Source organism: Ascaphus truei, chromosome 3, assembly GCF_040206685.1.
Source record: "Ascaphus truei isolate aAscTru1 chromosome 3, aAscTru1.hap1, whole genome shotgun sequence".
Taxonomy (NCBI): domain Eukaryota; kingdom Metazoa; phylum Chordata; class Amphibia; order Anura; family Ascaphidae; genus Ascaphus; species Ascaphus truei.
In genome coordinates, this window is record NC_134485.1 from 199924732 (window position 1) to 199944957 (window position 20226).

At 41.9% G+C, this 20226-nt stretch overlaps 1 protein-coding gene across 1 annotated transcript in view; it reads left to right on the forward strand.

Moving 5' to 3' along the window:
* The window catches only part of LOC142489361 (S-adenosyl-L-methionine-dependent tRNA 4-demethylwyosine synthase TYW1-like), a 221263-nt gene that overhangs the window by 175232 nt on the left and 25805 nt on the right, over positions 1 to 20226 (forward strand). Inside the window, exons 13-14 of the mRNA XM_075589948.1 lie at positions 13191 to 13301; positions 16734 to 16901. Of these exons, the coding sequence (XP_075446063.1) occupies positions 13191 to 13301; positions 16734 to 16901 (279 nt within the window). The remainder of the gene's footprint in view (positions 1 to 13190; positions 13302 to 16733; positions 16902 to 20226) is intronic.

The following is a 20226-nucleotide window of genomic DNA, read 5'->3' on the forward strand; positions in this document are numbered from 1 at the left end:
TCTCGCTGCTGTTTTATAAAACATTCGAGGAACAAAAAGGCACTAAGGTGGACGGGTCTGTGCAATAGGAGTAGTGGGATTAGCAATAAATCTCATTTCACTTCAGCCTTCCAGTTGCATAAATAACTTGCCAGGTAGCTGTGAAGAAATCTGGATTTGACGAGTGTATAAGTATAATTTTGAGCCTCCAGTTTTAACAAGTGTGTAACCGATGTTGCATGGCTGAATGCTTTCTCTATTGAAATTCTAATATACTGTATGGTGCAAAGTGGGACTGGAGCTTTGCCTGTTAGCAACATCCTAAAAAATACTCTGCAGTGTATGACATTTTTATGTGGTTTATATCCGAAGTGGCTGATTTGAAAGCTGAATTTGTTAGAGCGAACTTTATAGGATAGTAGCCAATTACGATATTGCAGCTCTGTTCCCTCAGTAACTGAAATACTGTACAGTATTACATACTCTGCCTAAACTCCAGTGGGGCAGTTACCATTTTGCCTTAAAAATAAATACGTGACCTCTGCATGAATTAATGGTGATGCAAAAAAAGAATAGTTAGCCCACTCTTCTATGTACAATTGTACAGAACAGAAATGAATTATAATTGTAAATTAAATTCATTTTTCTATTTTGTCACATACAGATTAATACCCTTATAGTTGTGTGTTGTCAGGATGTAGTATACTTAGGATTATGGGGCTTATTTTGATATTGTTTGCTTCAGCTCTCATAAATTCAAATTGTGACTAGAATTACATGAGCAGGTAGATTTTTTTGCTGCACTGCAATTAATAAAATATATGGATCAACCATTTTGGGCACTTGCAAATGGTTACACTACCCTGTGGACACACAGCATTAAAAAATATATAAAATACAGTGTATACGTTGCGTCAGGCATTGGAAGAGGTCTGTTTTGTCAAGTGCCAACTCGTATGGAAATAATCACTTGATTTCTGAGCACTGATTGTCTAAATGGTACTCCGCATGATTTAATTGAGCATTCCCACTGGTTCTGCTGCATTCACTATCCACACTCAAAACACTACCAAGCTCAGCGTGAACGTGAAGCTCAAACCAAGTTTCAAGTACAATCTAAATGCATCACTGTGCAATGTATATATTTTTTAAAAAACTTGTTTCTGGAGCTCAGAGTGAGAATATATATATTTTTCACATTAATCGTGAGGAAAACTTCATATCAGCAAGAGTCTCTGTATGTATAAAAACATATTTTCCATTTTGTACTGAATATTGAAAAGTCAAGATCTATGCATATCTTTTCAGACATAATGTAGATTCACATAACTAAAGCAATATTGTGTGCCATTTGTTGTATTTCTTCAAAGATTCAATGCTTTGTGTAAATTGAAAACCTGAACTACCATGTTGGTAGGAAAAGTCAAAAAGGCTCGAAGCCAATCAAAGTATAGGTTACAAATCCACTCTTGGGTTCCAACAAGAGAACACTTACGACTAGGTCACTGCAGGTCAATATTGCTGCAGTAATATGTAGTGTTATTAAGAAAGGACCATGTTCATGAATATTTCTTCATTAATGGGTAGCGATATTTATTTAATTGCATACGCAACAGTTGTGTAAACAGCCCTATCTGTACATATAAGGGAAAACTCATAGAAATCTGCATTAATCAGCACTTGCGGTGCAGTTGTGGAGTGGTGGGAGATATTAAACTTTTCTACTACAGGGTTATTTAATAGGATTTCTTGCAAAAATCTATGGCAGAAACGTATTTAACCTCTTTGATGTTGAAGGCTACTAATGAATTGCAATGGAATTAATTCCGGTACAAACATAAACACTAATCATATTTGCAAATACTAACATTTTACTAGCCCAAGTAGCCAGCTTGTCATGGCTTGACCATGGCTAGCTGGCTACTAAGGGATTAATATGCTTTACAATGCTAATTTGTATTTTTGTCACCAGAGCTGTGGCTGAAAAATAACAACGTAAAACCACGACTCCAGTGCTTCCGCGGTTGCGTTGTGATTGGTTCATTCTTCTGAATTGGATCCCCCACAGCGATGACCCTCCAGGGTAGCCAAGCCACGGTCACGCAGCTTAGCCCGGTTCCGGGGACACGGTCTCGCTACATCTGTGCTGTAGGTTGGCTTGTCTTATCCTGCCTATTCACATAGTGGCCTTTTTATAGTGTACGTAGGCAAGATAGACCAGCCTTGGGTAGGTGAAAAAATTGGGACCATTTTTTTTGTGGTGCTTCGTGAAAGCATGTTAAGTAATTTGGCATTATTTACTAAGCGTGCTCGTTTGCATATCGCAGCAGTAAAACGCCCCTCGTCATTGATTTACCTTTGGCGATATGAGTTTAGTGTATAGGTCAATAAATAAAATTGTCATTAGACACGCCAAAGTGTGTTTGAATGGATAAATTATATTTCTAATTTCGTTGATAAGCGAGGGAATGTATAAACCCCATCTATCAATGAATTTGTTTATCCAATCTTCTTTATCTAGGAGAAGTCTAACCTTTCATTCGCCATCATACCAAATCCACCAAAGATCTTGGCCGTGCTTTTTTTTTTTATCCAATGAATAACCCAAGTTTTATTTTTTATTTTCAGTAATCAAAATCGGGTCTACTAATATAAAAGAAAAAAAGGGGTGATGTAGAATAGCGCTAATGGGGTACTGATGATAAATAAACTCTAAATAAGAGCAACCCCTATGGGGTCTAAGGCAGCCTGGTGGAACACTGATAGTACAATCAGAGATACAGAGACAAAAAGGAAAGCGATACCGGCGCCTAATATGTCCAATTTGGACATATTAGGCGCCGGTATCGCTTTCCTTTTTGGGTCTACTAATATACTACTCAGCACTGATAGACGAAATGTATTGGAAACAATGGGGATATAATGCATGGGGAAACTGCCCTTTTCTCATTTCTTTCAGTTTACCCTAGAACTTCTTGACTTCTCCAAATGCCGTGAATATAGTTGGCTACAGGAAGTTTACACTTAGAACAGTTCCGTTATTCTCTTATTTTCTCAGGAGCTGCGGTAAGATGAAAGCTCACTGATTTAGTTTAAAATGCAGTTCCCCGACTTTAGCCGATAGTGTAATTTTTTTTAACTGTTATACTGTATCCTGTAAACACATCTCTAGACTCCAATATAATCGCGTCCTTTGTCCAACTATTTAAGACTTGTTACCACGCGATCCCCTCCAGCATCTCATCCAACCTACAGTAATCCAATGACGTGGCAGAACGTCTGTCAATAGATTGAAAAGCTAATTTAGTATCAAGAGAATTGTTTGATAAAAAGATGTGGGCAAGATCTAAAAGTAATAAAATATCATACAACAAAAGACAAAATGCCCCAATGCAACATCCAATATGACAAATGATATAGATATAATTTGTCATATTGGTTGTAGCACCGGGTCTTTTTGTTTTTTGTTATATACATGAGGTCACAATCCCAGTGGTGCTCCTTTTGACATAAATATATACGCTGTGGTGGGTTTGGGTTCTGAGCTTACAGGGGTTGTGTGTGGTAAGAAAATATAATGCCTGATTTAGAGATGCATAAATATACATTTGGTTAGGTAAAGAATAGTCTTCTTTTAAATAATCAAAATGCAGAATAGTTGCCTTGTCTCTGTCAGTAAATTGGTAAATGGTTTGGATCCCTTTTTTGGCCCACATAATATAGACTAACCTGAGTGGAAGTGTGTACAAAACGTTGATGCTTCTACTGATGCATTGCAGCAGGAGATACAATAAATAACACACCCATGGAAGCAGCCACCATTGGATCTTCTTGGTATTCGTTGTATGTTTGCCAAATGACCCACTCAGTATGGCGCCCCCAGTTCACATGTAAATCTCCTTATGCAGTGAGTGGCTTTTTCTTTCTATTTGTAACGATGCGCTCACCACACACAAGGCGTGACTGCGAGGCAGAAGAGTTGGGGATTTGATAAACGCCAACCCGTAGCCGCGAGTGCGCATCTGGAGTGTAGATAGGTCGAACTAGCCGGGTCGGGGTAGGAGAGGTCAGGATGGTCAGTGATACTTGCCGAGGTCTGGATTGGAGAGGCACGGATCGTTGCAGGTACTTTAGCCACGGTTGGGATTGGAGAGGTGTGGATCGTCGTGGGTAGGCCGGGGTCAGGAGCGGAGAGATATGGATCGTCGTTGGTAAGCCAGGTCAGGAGCGGAGAAGTGCGCAAACCAAAAAGCAAACAAGACAGGCAAGGCTCAGACAGGAGGCAGGACTGCAGTGAAACAGCGTAAATAAACAAGGCTATGCTCGGCCAATGTGCCAGAGGGCAGGCTGAGCATATATAGGAAGAACAGAGCAATGAGGAGGAAGCATACTCCCTAGCATGCTTGGCTGTGGTTGGCTGATGGGAGACAAGACAGTTGAATCCTATTACACAGCGGAATGGAGGAGAGTGCACGGATGCGTGCTGCGCGACGGTGATGACAATGCACGAGCGAAGCCTGAATGCAGGGACGGCATTTAGTGCAGAGTGAGGTCCTCGCACGCCCCTAGAAGGTACGCTGGTAATGACTGGTCTGCAAGATGTGCTGCAGCAGGCAGCAGAGGCAGGACACCTGATCGCGGGTCTGGGTAAGCCAGGAGCGCGTTGGGACAGGAGCGGATGGTGGATCCTCACACTATTGTCTTTGTATTGGTTGATTGTGTTGTAGGTTTCGATATCTTTCATTGAACAAAAGGACAATAATAAACAGGTGATGTTACGCATGAGCTTTCCTGGCTGGTCTCTTAAGAATGCTGAGTGACAGAATTTCATGTCGCACATTCAGGTTCTGGGATTGCATTTAGTATGAAAGCATTGAGCACAGACCCAGCACCACGTGTATCAGTTGGTGAATTGGGGAGCATTTATAGGTGTAGTTAGGGGAGCAGTTGATTTGTTATGTTAGTAAAGAATATCTTAAAATGTAATTGCCGCCATTTTCTTTTCTTTTTGTCTGCCATATTCAATTTGCTCAGTTTGAAGTGACATAAACTGTAAGATACCCTGTGTATATTTATAACATGTTCATATAAATGTTGTGTATAAAGTATTTTTTTTTTTATTTTTTTTTTGCTGAAAAGAAGTATTTAGGATTTGAAGGTTAATGCTGACACAGAACTTCTGCTGGAGAACTAATATTGCTGTAGTACACTGCCAGCCCTTTCCCTGTTACAGGAGTCCACCCGCACATGGCTTTGTTACAGCCTGAAAGAAGGATAATTACAACATGGAGATGTTCTTTAAATGACTTCACTTTAATAGCCACAGTACATAATACAGGTGTAGTATATAGCCTTGTCGATTGTGTGAATTGGACAAGATCTTCAAAGCACTTTTTCCTTGAGGAACCTAACACACATACACATACACACACACACACTGAGCCATGTTATTATACTATTGCTAAGAAAATCACACCCACACAATGAGAACACTCCCAGCCAATCAGGTCTATCTGTTATGTAATATCCACAGAATATCTTGCACGGTCAGCATACCGACAACTCCTGTAGATGTAAGGACAGTCTTGTGTCATGTATCCTGTTGTAGACCTTATTCCTTATCTTTGTAAGACAATTAGTGGAACTGGCAGGGTGGAAGAAGACTTCTATGAGGTAGGTTTTGCATAGACTATCCAGGAAACCAGCAAACCTTGCAGGAAGACTTCTTGAATACCATTCCCTCTGCCATTTTCTCTTACTCAGCAGAAAAGAGAGGTTCAAAAGTTGGCAGAAATTCCGAAATTTCTCATTACTTCATAGACACATTAAATATTTCTTACACTGGCGACACATTTAATTGCACTGCGGCCAGATCCGCAAGCCGGGAGATTTCCCGGCTTGCTAGTGGCCGCCCCTCAGCGTGCCGCGCGTCATAGACGCGCGGTCACGCGTCTTCGGGAGCGTGCGCCCCCTGCACGCACGTCCAGGGGCTCCCCGAGGGAGCCCTGGTGTCCCGCGATCGCGGGACAGCGGCAGGGGGTTCCGGGGGACCCGGCGGACCCGGCAGCGGGAGGGAGAGCGCCCCGATCGGAGGGCGCTCTTCCGCTGCTTCGGCGCGTGCCCGTCACACTCGGGCGCGCGCCAGGCTACTGCTGCGGCACAGAACGGGCAAATGCTCGAATAAACTGTGCCGCAGCAGTACACAGCCCCTGCTTTCAATCTCTTTTGCACCTTCAGGCACCTCAGCCCAACCGTATGTCACCAAAAAATATTATGTGGCCCACCTGCCTCCACATTGTGTGCCACTGCCAGGGTTCGTTCCTGGGTGCTGAAGTTAAATTTGTGGTTCTGACCTTGTTTTGGGTGGAAATCACCAATATATCATTTCTTGTATAGTATCATCAAAATATTTAATGACCGCAATTTATTTTTGGAGTAGAGGGAGATAGTTGAAGGATGGGGTGCATGAAAACTGCATTTTATTAAGGAAAATTAAATGTTGGGCACCAAAGTGTCTATATAATATTTAAAAGTCACCCTGGTAATGTAAATATACTGTCCTTTTTTTTTTTCTTCTTAAAAGTTCTTTATAGTTTAACATTTGACTGTCTTGAATGAGAACTAGGAGTCGCCATATTGCTTTTCTGGTGATATCATATATAATATAAGGGGTTCCGGGTGTCGGACGTCAATGAAATTGAACTTCTCTTTCAACTATCTCCAGATAAGAACAACATACAATGCAACTAAACTATCTATTTCATATTGAAATGACACTCCTTTCAAACATGTTGCCAAATGGTCTCTCAAAGGTATACTTTAAATCAGCGGTGCGCAAACTGGGGGGGCGCAAGATTCTTCGGGGGGCGCAGGCGGCGGGCGGTGATTTTGCCAGGAGCAGAGAGAATAGCAGTCGGTAGCTGTAATTTCTCTTCCAGCCATTAGGTGGCTCCGTGCTACACAGCTCATGCAGCACCTCGTTTGCCTTGCTGCATGCAGCGTGATAAGGTGTGCGAGTATGTGACATGGAGAGTGGGGAGTGTCACGATGGACGGAATTTTTATATTGTGGGGATTCTCGATTGAGCAAACAAATTAAGCAAAATAAATTGTCATTTATTTCCTTGATAGACAAACACACAACAACTTCAGAATACACTTAATAAAACACTTACTTAAATGGGGGAACGGGATAAATGGTCCAGAGAACGAAAAACACAAAGTCTTTTAAATTGCAGTCCTTTTGCAAGGGGCGCAAGTTGCCAGCCCGTTATGTCCTTGAAATTTAAAAGTTTGTTCTGGTTCTTTGGGGTTTGTTCTGGAATCCCCAGGGCTAACGAAATCCTGATGCAGAGCTAGTTTTCTTGTTGCAATGTTTTTAACCCCATGCGTTCTGGAATCTCTGCCGCTGTACTTAGATCTTATCCGCTTGAAGAAATCAGGTAACAACCACAGGAATGAGGGTAACAGGCCTTTTTCATTAGCCTCATCCTATTGGCAAGGAATTATCTTCTTCCTATCAGAGCCTGCCATGTAACGTGGGAAAATCCTAAGGCCAGCCCGGGTAGCTCTGAGTATGCTCAGTGAGCAGCTTGGTAGCACTGCTGACTAAAAAGGGGCCCCTCGTTTCTGGGGACGCAACGTCTGGAGTTTGGTCCCAAGGTTTGAAATATCCAGGATGAGTAACAGGATCTGCTACTCAGAAACATCCCGGTTAAGTCACACTTTGAGACTCTGGGGTCTTTCATCTCCCACACGTTCCTAGACCCATAGGCATTGCTTCAACAGGGGGCTTTTTAAGCTGGAGAGGAACATACCCCCAGCTCATGTATGCATAACATTTGTTCCTTAATGCATTCACTTACAAAGGCGGACAGGAAAACGGTTCCTGTCCTGACTTTTAAAATTGCATACAATAATACACTTTAATACAAATATCTGTTGCACTTGTCTTACAGTTATATTTTTAATATGTGTGTGCTTGGGGGGAACACTGAGGCCGCACACCAAAAATCAGGGTGCTGGCTCACTCCGTTTCTGAGTTAGCAGTCTTAATGGAACGGCTCCTGTTATTCAGCACTGCAGGTAGAGACTAGCCTGCAAAAAGGGGACAATAATGCATAGAAGGAAAAATACGTTTGTGGTGCACATAAATGTAACCCCTTTAGTCCCAAAGCGAATTAGGATTAATCAGCCGAGCATACTGCCTTTATTAATGCGCTGATTAATCCTATTTTCGCCACAGGGAGGGAGGGTGAAAGTGTGACATGGAGAGATGGGAGGATGGATGAAAATGTGACATGGAGAGGAGGGAGGATGGGTGAAAATGTGACATGGAGAGGAGGGAGGATGGATGAAAATGTGACATGGAGAGGAGGGAGGGAGAAAATGTGACATGGAGAGGAGGGAGGAAGAAAATGTGACATGGAGATGGGGGAGGGAGGGTGAAAATATGACATGGAAAGGGAGGGAGGGGGTAAATGTGACATGAGGAGGGGGAGGGAAGGTGAAAATATGACATTGGGAAGGGGGAGGGAGGGTGAAAATGTGACATGGAGAGGGGGGAGGGAGGGTGAAAGTGCGACATGGGGGTGAGAGACATTGGGGGGAAGGGGAGAGGCTCACTGGCTGGAGGGAGGGAGAGGCATTGAGGGGAGGGAGAGACACTGAAGGGAGGGAGAGAGACACTGAAGGGAGGGAGAGGGACACTGAAGGGAGGGAGAGGGACACTGAAGGGAGGGAGACACTGTTGGAGGAAGACACACAATTGCTGGAGGGAGAGAGAGACACTGGGGGAGGAGAGAGTGAGAGAGACTGGGGGAGGGATGGAGGGAGAGAGAGGGACTGGGGGGAGGGAAAGAGTGGGGGGAGGGATGTGGAGACACTGAGGGGAGGGATAGAGAGACACTGGAGTGAGAGTGAGAAATACTGGGAGAAGGAGAGACTGGGGGAGAGGAGTGTGAGACTGTGGAAGAGGGGAGAGAGGTCCTGATGAGAGAGAGAGATTAATAATACAGCATAAATGGGGATGCTATTAGACAAATATCATAATATTTATTTTTAAGTGATGTCATTTGTGTTATAAATACTTTTTTGATGTGTCAGTTTTTACTTTTAAAATCTGGTTACCCTAACTGGCGGCCAACATCATGGTGCGCGTGGGGGCTGCTGAGGTACGGCGGCTGAAGAGAAATGGCTCCAAAGAGGCCAGGGGAGGAGCACGCCCCAGCGCAGTGACATCAAACGCGCTGTAGGTCTGGTCGGCACCGTGGAGTGATGTTGCAGCTGCACGCTTTGCTGTTTCTGGGGGGCTTGGGAGGAGGATGAATTTTGGGGGGCTGAGGGTTATTCTTTGGGTCAGGGGGGGGTCACTTGGGAGTATTGATCAGTGGGGGAGATTCATCAGAACCCCCTTGAGTTTGGTTATGGGGTACTGTACGGTACATGGGCAATATTTAAAATGGAAATAAATACATAATACTGGTAGGTGGGAGTGGATGACACTGGGGAAAGCAAATGGGAGAAGGAAAAACAAAAGGGGGGGAGAGGGAAGGGAGGTAGCAAAGGTGGATGAATGCCCCCTCAAATGGACTGCCTTTGTGCACCAGAAAAAAAAACATATTACAAGATGCCAGCCAACAATAAAATAAACAGTGATCCAATACTAGTACAGTATACTGCCTGCAGCACAAGCGATTTGTGAACTTGGCTGCAGGAGATTGTAGACGTGTGGCGGACGCGTCACAAAGCTGGTTCACCCTCATTGGCTGAACCAGCTCACGTGCGCTGACATCATGTGATTTTGATTACATCAGGCAGGGCAGCCTGAGAAATTTCATGGATGAAAAGGGGGGCTCGGCATAAAAAGTTTGCTCACCCCTGCTTAAATAACATTACAGGAAGGGCAGCAGAGAGATGCAGATTACTGAGCATGGCAGCACACATGTGAAAACCATTAAGTCCATTACTTTGTGTGATGTTTAGAGCATCAGTCTGTATTGTCTGAAGTGCCATTCGTACGTAAATCCCTGTTGAATTGAATAGGGATTTTCAGCAGAAAAACGGTCCGAATGACCGCTTTGGACCAGTATGTATCCCGTTTCCCATTCTTGATATTAAATCATTATTGTCAATGCCCCACGTGTAATGGTACTCGGGGGTAAAGAGTATCACACCTTGTTTTATTTTCACACCCAAAGCACCACTACTTTTTCATGTACAAACTCACAATATCACTCTTTCTAAAGAAAATGTGTTTTATGTTCAGTCTTTCTTCTTCCTATTTTTGCCGCATACCCCGCATTAACGTACGCAATGGGACCGGAGCATGTATGTAAAGCGAAAATGTACTTAAAGTGAAGCACTACCTTTTCCCACGGATCGATGCATGTACTGTGCTGCAATCGTCATATACGTGCATAACTGATGTAAATAACGCATGTGTAACAGGCTCTATAGTCTCCCCGCTTGCGCACAGCTTCGGTACAGGTAGGGAGCCAGTATTGCTGTTCAGGACGTGCTGACAGGCGCATGCGTGAGCTGCCATTTGCCTATTGAGCGATATGTACTTACTCGCGAGTGTACTTAAAGTGAGTGTCCTTAAACCGGGGTATGCCTGTAAACATTGCTTCGAATCTTCTAAAAGTTATGACTCTATGTTGAATAAAAGGTAGACCTTTTTTTAATCTGATACGGTAACACATTGCATTTATCTTAATCGGGGCATAGTCTGCCGTTAAACCTTTCATGTATTTCTGAAACTAGCATAATGAGGAAAAAAGTAGCAGAGCTTAAAGCTATTTCTATGGTGCTCAAATGTAAAATCAATAAGTATGAAACATTTAATAAGTAATAGTAATAGCGAAAATCCCATGTATATAAGGATATTTTTTTCGGAATATAGTACTTTGCCTGGGGCTAATTTTTCACAAATAGAACTTGATACATATTTATCAAAAAAAGACTGAAAATCAGCCCGATCACAGAGCCTGGAGCTGATAGGTAATGCTATGAAGTTGTTCTGAAATGGTTTTACTGTGTGTGTTACTTAGAGGCAGTCCAAGCAGCTTATAATGTATGCTGCTTTTTGATTACTTTTATTGAAAATAAATTACTTAAACTGCCGATCGATTCATTCTCCCGTGATCGGTCCGCAAAATCCTGCTTCCCAGGGTTCACTAAATGGCTGAATTTCAGTTTCAAATCAATCCTTCAGTCAGTGTAACTCAGCAGCTACAATGTATATATTACTAAGGTAACATTATATATTGTTACAGTTTGCAGCTCAAATTGCTGGGAATATTGCAACAAATTATCACAAACAGGAAAGTGTTACACAGATCTTGCACTGCTGGGGAGATGTGCTAAAACCCGCTATAGACATCAAAGGTGCTCAGTATATTATAACTCATTAAAAATGGCACAGAGTTGAATTTTTAAAATAATAAAATAAAAAAAGGTAGTATGTATTCTCTAATACTACAGAACTTATTTATTTAATTAAAAAAAAACACAGAATATTGCTTAGATTGCTCCTATAACTTTATATTTACATTAATGAGCACAGAGATATAAGGACCTAATCTGGTGTAAAATTGGCTCCCCTAAATTATATCTGCAGTCACCGTCTATCTAAATAATCCATACAACTAGTTTCTGAAAAAAAAAAAAAAAAAAAAATTGTGGTATTTTTTGTACTAGTTGAAAGGAGATGAGGAGAAAGACATGGCAGAAAGTGTTCCATGTTCCAACATAGACAGACTGCTATAGGCAAGATCACAATCTCTGTTGATCTCAGCAATTTGAGGAAGCTTGTCCTACAAAATAGAGAGAAGCTGATGTTGCAGTTTTTCGACAAGTGCTTCAGGGATTTAGCGCCTCTGCAAAACACACAATTGTCTTTCCTCTACCTCGGGAAGCTTGTTTGCGAGAGTAGATTGCAGAATTTGTACTCAAGGCAGAGGTTCTCAACTCCAGTCCTCAAGACCCAGCAAAAGGGTCAGGTTGTAAGGTTATCCCTGCTTCAGCACAGGTGCTTCAGTCTTTGACTGAGGCATTGATTGAGCCACCTGTGCTGAAACGGAGAGATCCTGAAAACCTGACCTGCTCCGGTGTCTTGAGGACTGGAGTAGAGAACCTCTGATTTAAAGGATTGTCTGATTATATAAGGTTTAAATTTACACGATATGCTAAAATCGGGTATAATAATAAAAAATAAAAAAATACCAATAATTATAAGGTCCATGTTTTATCACAATTAGTGAACAGCTGCTTTAGACAATGCTAATGTGTTTATCTTGTAAAGGACTCTGATAGGTGGAACTTATTTTTAATACACTCTCCAGTTGCAATGAAACGTTTACATAATAACAGAAATGCTTGGGCATCATTAGTAATGCATGTTATAGATTGTTCCTGCACCTTCAAGGGGAAGAGAGCTGTTTAAACCGTGAAACTACGTTTTGTCGGTTGGTTTTGGGCAACATTTGTGCAATCTGTTGTTAATTTGAGTGATTAACTGATGTACCAAGATCTCACACAGTTAAAAGTTGCTTTTAGTAACTGCTTCAATGTTAAAATCACCGCACATATTCATCCTGCTGAGACAATATTTGGTTACACCAGCCAGAACGTTTGTTAAAGGAATATTATATCACGACTTCTTCTGGATAAGGGAATGAGTGTGTTAAGTGCAATGTGCCCATAATTGTGATGGGATCTGGTATCCTTTGAAAAATATCCACTCATCTTGTGTTACCATTTGGCATAACTGTATGACATGCAACAATTATAAGAGAGTGCTGCCTGCGGTGCATTCATTTCACCAATTTCACACTAGCCCACAAAGTATTTCAGGTTTGTAGATTTTAGCAATAAATGTGCAAATTATTTGCTTGGGATTTCCCAGAATCCCTTGTTGCAGTGGGAGCGCTGTATGCGAGGGGATAATGGTTGAAAGGCATGGTTGCAGACCTGTCTAAGACATGTGAATGGGCTCACAAGTGATATTCTTTTATATATATATATATATATATATATATATATATATATATATATATATATATATATATATATATATATATGTATATGTATATGTATGTATATATTTATTTGTTGTGTCCTCTAATTTTTTTACCATACTTCTTATTCTGACATTCATTTACCTTTTTCAGGTATGTAGATTAACTGTGTTCTTTTCTTTTTGGTTCTCAGCAACAAAGGACTGTTTACAGACTGACCCTTGTGAAAGCATGGAACGTGGATGAGCTGAAAGCCTACGCAGACCTGGTAACTGTTGGAAGGCCAGACTTCATTGAGGTTAAGGTAAGCTATGTGTCATGCTCTCTTGCACTAATATTGTAGACTGATGAGTTTAAGTCATTATTAAAGAGGAATTCACATGTACAGTAGCAGGCAAAAAATGTGAAAAAATTTTAGCAATGTAATCTGCTTTCCTGGAAAGATTAAATTACACCTGCAGTAAACAGTTTAACTTGCTGGGCTTCTGTTTAAAATTAATGTTTCCCTTCTATATATGTTGTCAAACATAAGAAGCTAATATGATTAATTTAATCTGTTTTTCTTATTACAGTAGTGTAGTAATTGCTATACAAAATTAAGAAAACATAAACATTTAACTTCTTGTTTTGAGGCGACAGTAGATAAAGATTATAAAAAAACACAACAACAAAAAAGTAATCATTTGTTTACCATGCAAAAGTTACTTTAAAAAAAAATATTTAAAAATACTTCAAATAAGATTTCAAGGTGTCGGTCATCTGTATTTAATCTATTAAATCACACTGTCGTTAGTTACCTCATGGCTTACCCCTCCAACTACATTCATAAGGTTTACAGATAATTCTACTAATTTGTTATACGATATCCAATTAGTCAATTTAAGACAGGCAAGTATATCCAAATCAATCATAGATAGGGCCATATTTACTAAGATGTGCTAGTTCATAAGATAACTTCTATTTTGGAAGACACCTATTCAAGTGAATAGAACCATTGAAGGCCATGTTTACCAAGATAATGTTACTCCATTAGACACCCTCTATGCCGGAAGGTACCTAAGGGCTGTTATATACAGCATGCGGCCGTGGGTGCCTATGCGAACGTGCATGCACGTGCCGCATGCTTTTCATGTTTATAGAGCAGGGAGCTGTGTATATGTGTGTGCATGGGTTGTTTGAGTGAAAGGAAGACCTAAGATTTTTAAAGAAAATAAAAGTTTAATAAATATATATATATATTTGTTCCGCATGCATACACGCACGCAAACACACATACATACATTTCAGAGCCGGTAGCGGCGCGAAAAGATGAATTTCTTCATCTTTGCTGTCGGCTCCCCTCTCCCTGCCGCGCGCGCGGCCCTTCTATAGAAAGGCTGACTGACGTCAGCCAACTAAAAATTCCGCACTCCGGGCACGGCTGATACTGTTCACAATTTTGCGCAAAGATCAGCTCCTCCACTTATACTTTCTATTTTAAAAACTGCAATACGACACGTACGTAGGAAAACCAAAAGAAAGGGAACTATTTTCTCTTAATGTTGGTATTTATTTACTATAAAATATACACTGGGTAGCACCATAAAAGTGAAAGAAACGTCGCTGTACCTTTTGATCTGTGCTATATTCAAAGTTTTGTTCCCTTTAGTCACATATTCACATTATAACTCAAACATGTGGCAGAGGCGGTATTCACATACCGTATGCTTTTTCTGTGATTTTCCCTTTATGCAGCTGTCACGCTGTAATGACAATACAGCTGCCCCCGTGCACTCACACTCCTGCACACAAATGTAGTGGAAATAGGTAATTTCAACCCAATACCCAGCTTTTGAAATGTCAGTAAGTTAAATAGATAAAAATTGTGCACAATGGGAAAATGTTCTGCCAAACCGAATGTTCAGTCCAGACATAGTGCTATTAAATTCCCCCGAGACAAATGTCAAACTCTCCGCTGTAAATCCTACTAACACAGACTTTTGCCAACCAGGCTTTATTTAATATGTAAACTGTTGCCTGATGGGATGATGCTTTGCAGCAGATAGGGAGATGACTCTGTCATCACTTTTGACGATTAAGGTTCTGGTAACACAGAACTTTGATTAACTCACTCACCGCTGCCTTTATGATTCATACCTGCTAACATCTACTTCTGTAAAAACGCAGCTTAGTCAGGATGTTTGTATCTTTGACCAACACCAATCGTCAAATCTGCGTATGAAAACATTGTAGTTGTCTCTGTTTAAAGCGGCATTTGCCGTTTGATTTAATGAAAGGTGATGCGGTCCACTTGGTTTACCAGCATATAAAAAGAATAAAGGATTTCAAGCCTTTACATTTGGTAGTGGTTTGAAGCCAGTTGAACATTTTTTAAATATTTAAATAAAATAGGTAAGTCAAGTGGAGGCCCTTTTGAGTCCATGCTTCCCATTATTAAAACTTTTATTTTCATTTTGAGGTCTCCTTTCACTGGGCGGAAAGAGTAAGGCTAAGGCCCCGCTGCCTCAGACCACGCGCCCGCACTGCAGACAGACGGCGCGTGGAGAGGCACTTGGGGCATTTTCCGGTCCATAGGGACCATTTTTGCGAGCGGGGGGGGGGGGCATGGCCAAAACGGGTGGGGGGGCGCAGCCATGACGTGGGGGGGCGGCCATGACGTGAGGGGGCGGGACCATGATGTGAGGGGGCGGGACCGCTCGTCAGCTGTTCAGCCCCTCAGCCCCTTAACTCAGCCGTTCAGCCCCTCAGCCCCTCAAATCCTCACACACAGACACGCACTCAGGCACACACACAGACAGGCACACAGAGGCACTCACGCACACACATACACACACACAGACAGGCACTCAGGCATACACACAGACAGGCACTCAGGCATACACACACACAGACAGGCACTCAGGCATACACACACACAGACAGGCATACACACACACAGACAGGCACTCACGCTGCTTTCCCCCCACACTCTCCTCCCCGCTCCCCGAAGCCTCCCCTCCTCATTGGCTCACAGCCACACCACGTGACGCGTCGCCGCTTGGGATTACAATTCTCTTGAATCCCCTGGCGGCTGACGCGTCACAGCGTGTAGTGAGCTGTGCAGCCAGGGGGGACTGGGAACGGCTCAGGAGGATTCCCCTGCTGGTGGGGAACGCTCGTGCGGCTGCCCGTGCCGCCGGGCGCAGCGGGTCCCAGCCCTTAGGCAATATTGCGGGCAGCATGTCCCATGCAAATCCAACACGGATTAGTTACCCTCTTTACCTAATGTAATGCAATGTCTTTATGTATAATGTATAACCCTGTTCATTTAATGTAACCATATATTTGTAACCGTGTATCTGTCGTCATAACTCTGTGCCCAGGACATACCTGAAGAAGAGTTAACTCTCAATGTATTACTTCCTGGTAAAATATTTTATAAATCAATAGTTGTCAAACGTTTTCTCTTTGAAGCTTGAAGCTTTTACAACTAGGTATTTCCTAGGAGAAGCAATAACATAACAGTAGAAAAGTTAGTCAAGAAAGCACAGAGGGCGTCTGCAGTGATGTTGGGGGCATGTCTTTGTGATGTCATGGCGTTCCTCTGGGATGGCGTTAAGATGAATAGAATATGGGTCAGTCAAGATGAACCCTGGGTAACTAGTATAATGAAACATTAATTTAATAAACAAATACCATGTTTTGCTTTATTAAAAAGTAGGTACAGTATACTATAATGTGGTTTGCGGTTTTATAGGGAGTGACATACTGTGGAGAGAGTTCGGCCAGCAACCTAACCATGGCAAATGTTCCCTGGCACGAGGAAGTCATCCACTTTGTCCAAGAGTTAGGAAGCCTCTTACCTGATTATGAACTTGCCTGTGAACATGAACATTCAAACTGTCTACTGGTTGCTCATAAAAAGGTATGTGGTAATGTTGTTGTTTTTTAAAAATATATATTTAAGCACGTGTGTATGCATGCAGGGCCGCCAACAGAAACCTTGGGGCCCAAGACAAATGAAAGGAACAGGACCCCCAACCCCACTTCTCAGGGCTAGGGTGGGGGAGGCAGGAGGTATGTGCCCTGAGAGGGATGGGCCTACCCAGGTGTTGGAGGAGACATTTGCAGAAGTTAGGCCTGTCCTCCTCACTAGGCCAGCTGGGCCCGGGACATTTTCCAGCTACAGTAGCTTCCCCCTCCCCATGTCGGCAGGTATGTATGTATGTATATATGTATATATGTATGTATGTATGTATAAGTAGCACCCAGGAACTGCTAATAAAGATTTGAGGGGGAATCGAAATCTTGAAGAAAGTAAACATGTTTTGCTTATAATCACATATCTTAGAAATGTGCTTGTGTTATCAGACTGAATATTCTAGGTGGTTTTGTTTGTGGGTGGGGTTTTTGTGCTCTCAAAAAACAGGTGTGTTACTTAAGTTGGTTTGTCCTCTCTAATATTAAGTAAACTTATTTTATCAAGGGAAATATTGTCACTTTGTCCTTGATAAAGCAACCAGTTAGGTGCAAAACGAGTTGGTGGTTCGTTTGCCTACTTTTGTATTGCTTTAATAAATGTAATCATTTATATTTAAGAATATCTTTAGCCCGAAGTCTTTTTGGAGGTGCGCTGCCTCATTGCCTTCATTGGGCGATCACTGGAAGTCATCTCTATTTGATTTTTCCAGGGACCGCAGCCGGACCTCACCGTTGCGTCGCCGGCAATATAAGCGTAGCCTTAGTCCTGAGTACTTGGCATCGCCTCTGCCAACCTCAGTTTCAGAAAACCTTCATTTCAAAGATGCTAGAAAATGAGTGTTTTTTTTAAGATCAAGACGAGTTAATGTTGTTGTTTTTTAAAAATATATATTTAAGCACGTGTGTATGCATGCAGGGCCGCCAACAGAAACCTTGGGGCCCAAGACAAATGAAAGGAACAGGACCCCCAACCCCACTTCTCAGGGCTAGGGTGGGGGAGGCAGGAGGTATGTGCCCTGAGAGGGATGGGCCTACCCAGGTGTTGGAGGAGACATTTGCAGAAGTTAGGCCTGTCCTCCTCACTAGGCCAGCTGGGCCCGGGACATTTTCCAGCTACAGTAGCTTCCCCCTCCCCATGTCGGCAGGTATGTATGTATATATATATATATATATATATATGTACTGTATGTATGTATAAGTAGCACCCAGGAACTGCTAATAAAGATCTGAGGGGGAATTGAAATCTTGTAGAAAGTAAACATGTTTTGCTTATAATCACATATCTTAGAAATGTGCTTGTGTTATCAGACTGAATATTCTAGGTGGTTTTTTTTGTGGGTGGAGTTTTTGTGCACTCAAAAAACAGGTGTGTTACTTAAGTTGGTTTGTCCTCTCTAATATTAAGTAAACTTATTTTATCAAGGAAAATATTGTCACTTTGTCCTTGATAAAGCAACCAGTTAGGTGCAAAACGAGTTGGTGGTTCGTTTGCCTTCTTTTGTATTGCTTTAATAAATGTAATCATTTATATTTAAGAATATCTTTAGCCCGAAGTCTTTTTGGAGGTGCGCTGCCTCATTGCCTTCATTGGGCGATCACTGGAAGTCATCTCTATTTGATTTTTCCAGGGACCGCAGCCGGACCTCACCGTTGCGTCGCCGGCAATATAAGCGTAGCCTTAGTCCTGAGTACTTGGCATCGCCTCTGCCAACCTCAGTTTCAGAAAACCTTCATTTCAAAGATGCTAGAAAATGAGTGTTTTTTTTAAGATCAAGACGAGATTGAAATGAATGCTGGGCTACTGCTTCTCACACCTGCAGTGAATAAGAAGCACCCTGAAACCATCGTAGTATTCGCTGTTGGCAGAATAACTAGAATGGAGGTGCCTTACTTGTATTCATGGCTTCAGCATTAAAATCCTATGTGTCCATTAAGTATATGATTGAAAGATTTGTCATTTCGATTTTTAGTCCGTTGAAAACTACAAGCAGCCCAGCATAAATAAGTGTGAGAATGCCCCTTCAAGTACACTGTTGTTTAACATTTGCAACAGCCTTTTTGTTTATTTAATTTTTCTATAACTGACATACGTGGGCATTTTCCATAGGTGTTTTGGGTTTTCCTATTGCCGATGCCAAGAATCAGAGACCTAATTTGCTACACTGCTGTTAAATTAATTTGCTAATGTATTACGGGCAGCTGTGAAATGATTGATGGCTGAAGTTGATGAAAATAAACACACCCTTCAATCTGAGTAGTAATCTAGAATATGAATTAATATGGTAACTTTTCTAATCCACCGGCTGAAATCTATCAGAAATAATTACATTTTGTTACACTTTATTTTCTGTGTGATTTGCATCGTAACAGAATGTGGGGGGGAAAACAAATTACCAATGTAATAGCATTGCTAAGAAAAGTTCAGTCACTCTGAAAGGGGACTGGTAGCAGTGCTGATCCCAGAAAGAATAAGATACGTCATAGATGGAGCAAGAGCAGACTACCAAGCAAAGCATTGCATAGATAAGTTTACTTCTAAGCAAATAAAATGGCTTCTGTGTTCCCCGTGCACAGCAAATGTTTTTTGTTTTTTTTTTTCTATCAGGGCTTGTGAATTTTTTTATTCTGCTACAGTAACGATTGCCTCATAATATACTTTACCAAGAAATAAAATCCTGCAAATTAAAACTTCTACCTGTAGATTTTCAATATAACAACCTTTCCATATGGAAGCTTTTAATCCTCTTCATTTTATTGGAGCTGAGGTCTTCATCTGTGTGGAAAATGTCTTTTACGGGGCAGACATTAGATAAAGTAATATTTTGTTACAATAGGAAATATACATTTTTTTTTCCAACTATTTGAAAATAGAATTGTCTGATTTTTAAGTCATAAATCGTTGACCTTCACCCTATTAAAGCAGCTATCGAAGCATGCAATTTTTTGACATAGGATTGAAGCAGGTCGTCTCTGGAGCTGCACCCCAGTAATTTCAGCTCCTGGGACCCCTGCTTCCAGAGGTACTTGCTTCCGAAGGGGCTGCCGGTATCTCTGATTTGTAAAGTTCTCGCATCACGTGGGCGGATGACGGCACGGCTTCCTGTGGGCATTAGGGAGCCATACTGGATGGCGGCACGGCTTCCCGTGGGCATTAGGGAGCCATACTGGATGACGGCACGGCTTCCCGTGGGCATTAGGGAGCCATACTGGATGGCGGCACGGCTTCCCGTGGGCATTAGGGAGCCATACTGGATGATGGCACGGCTTCC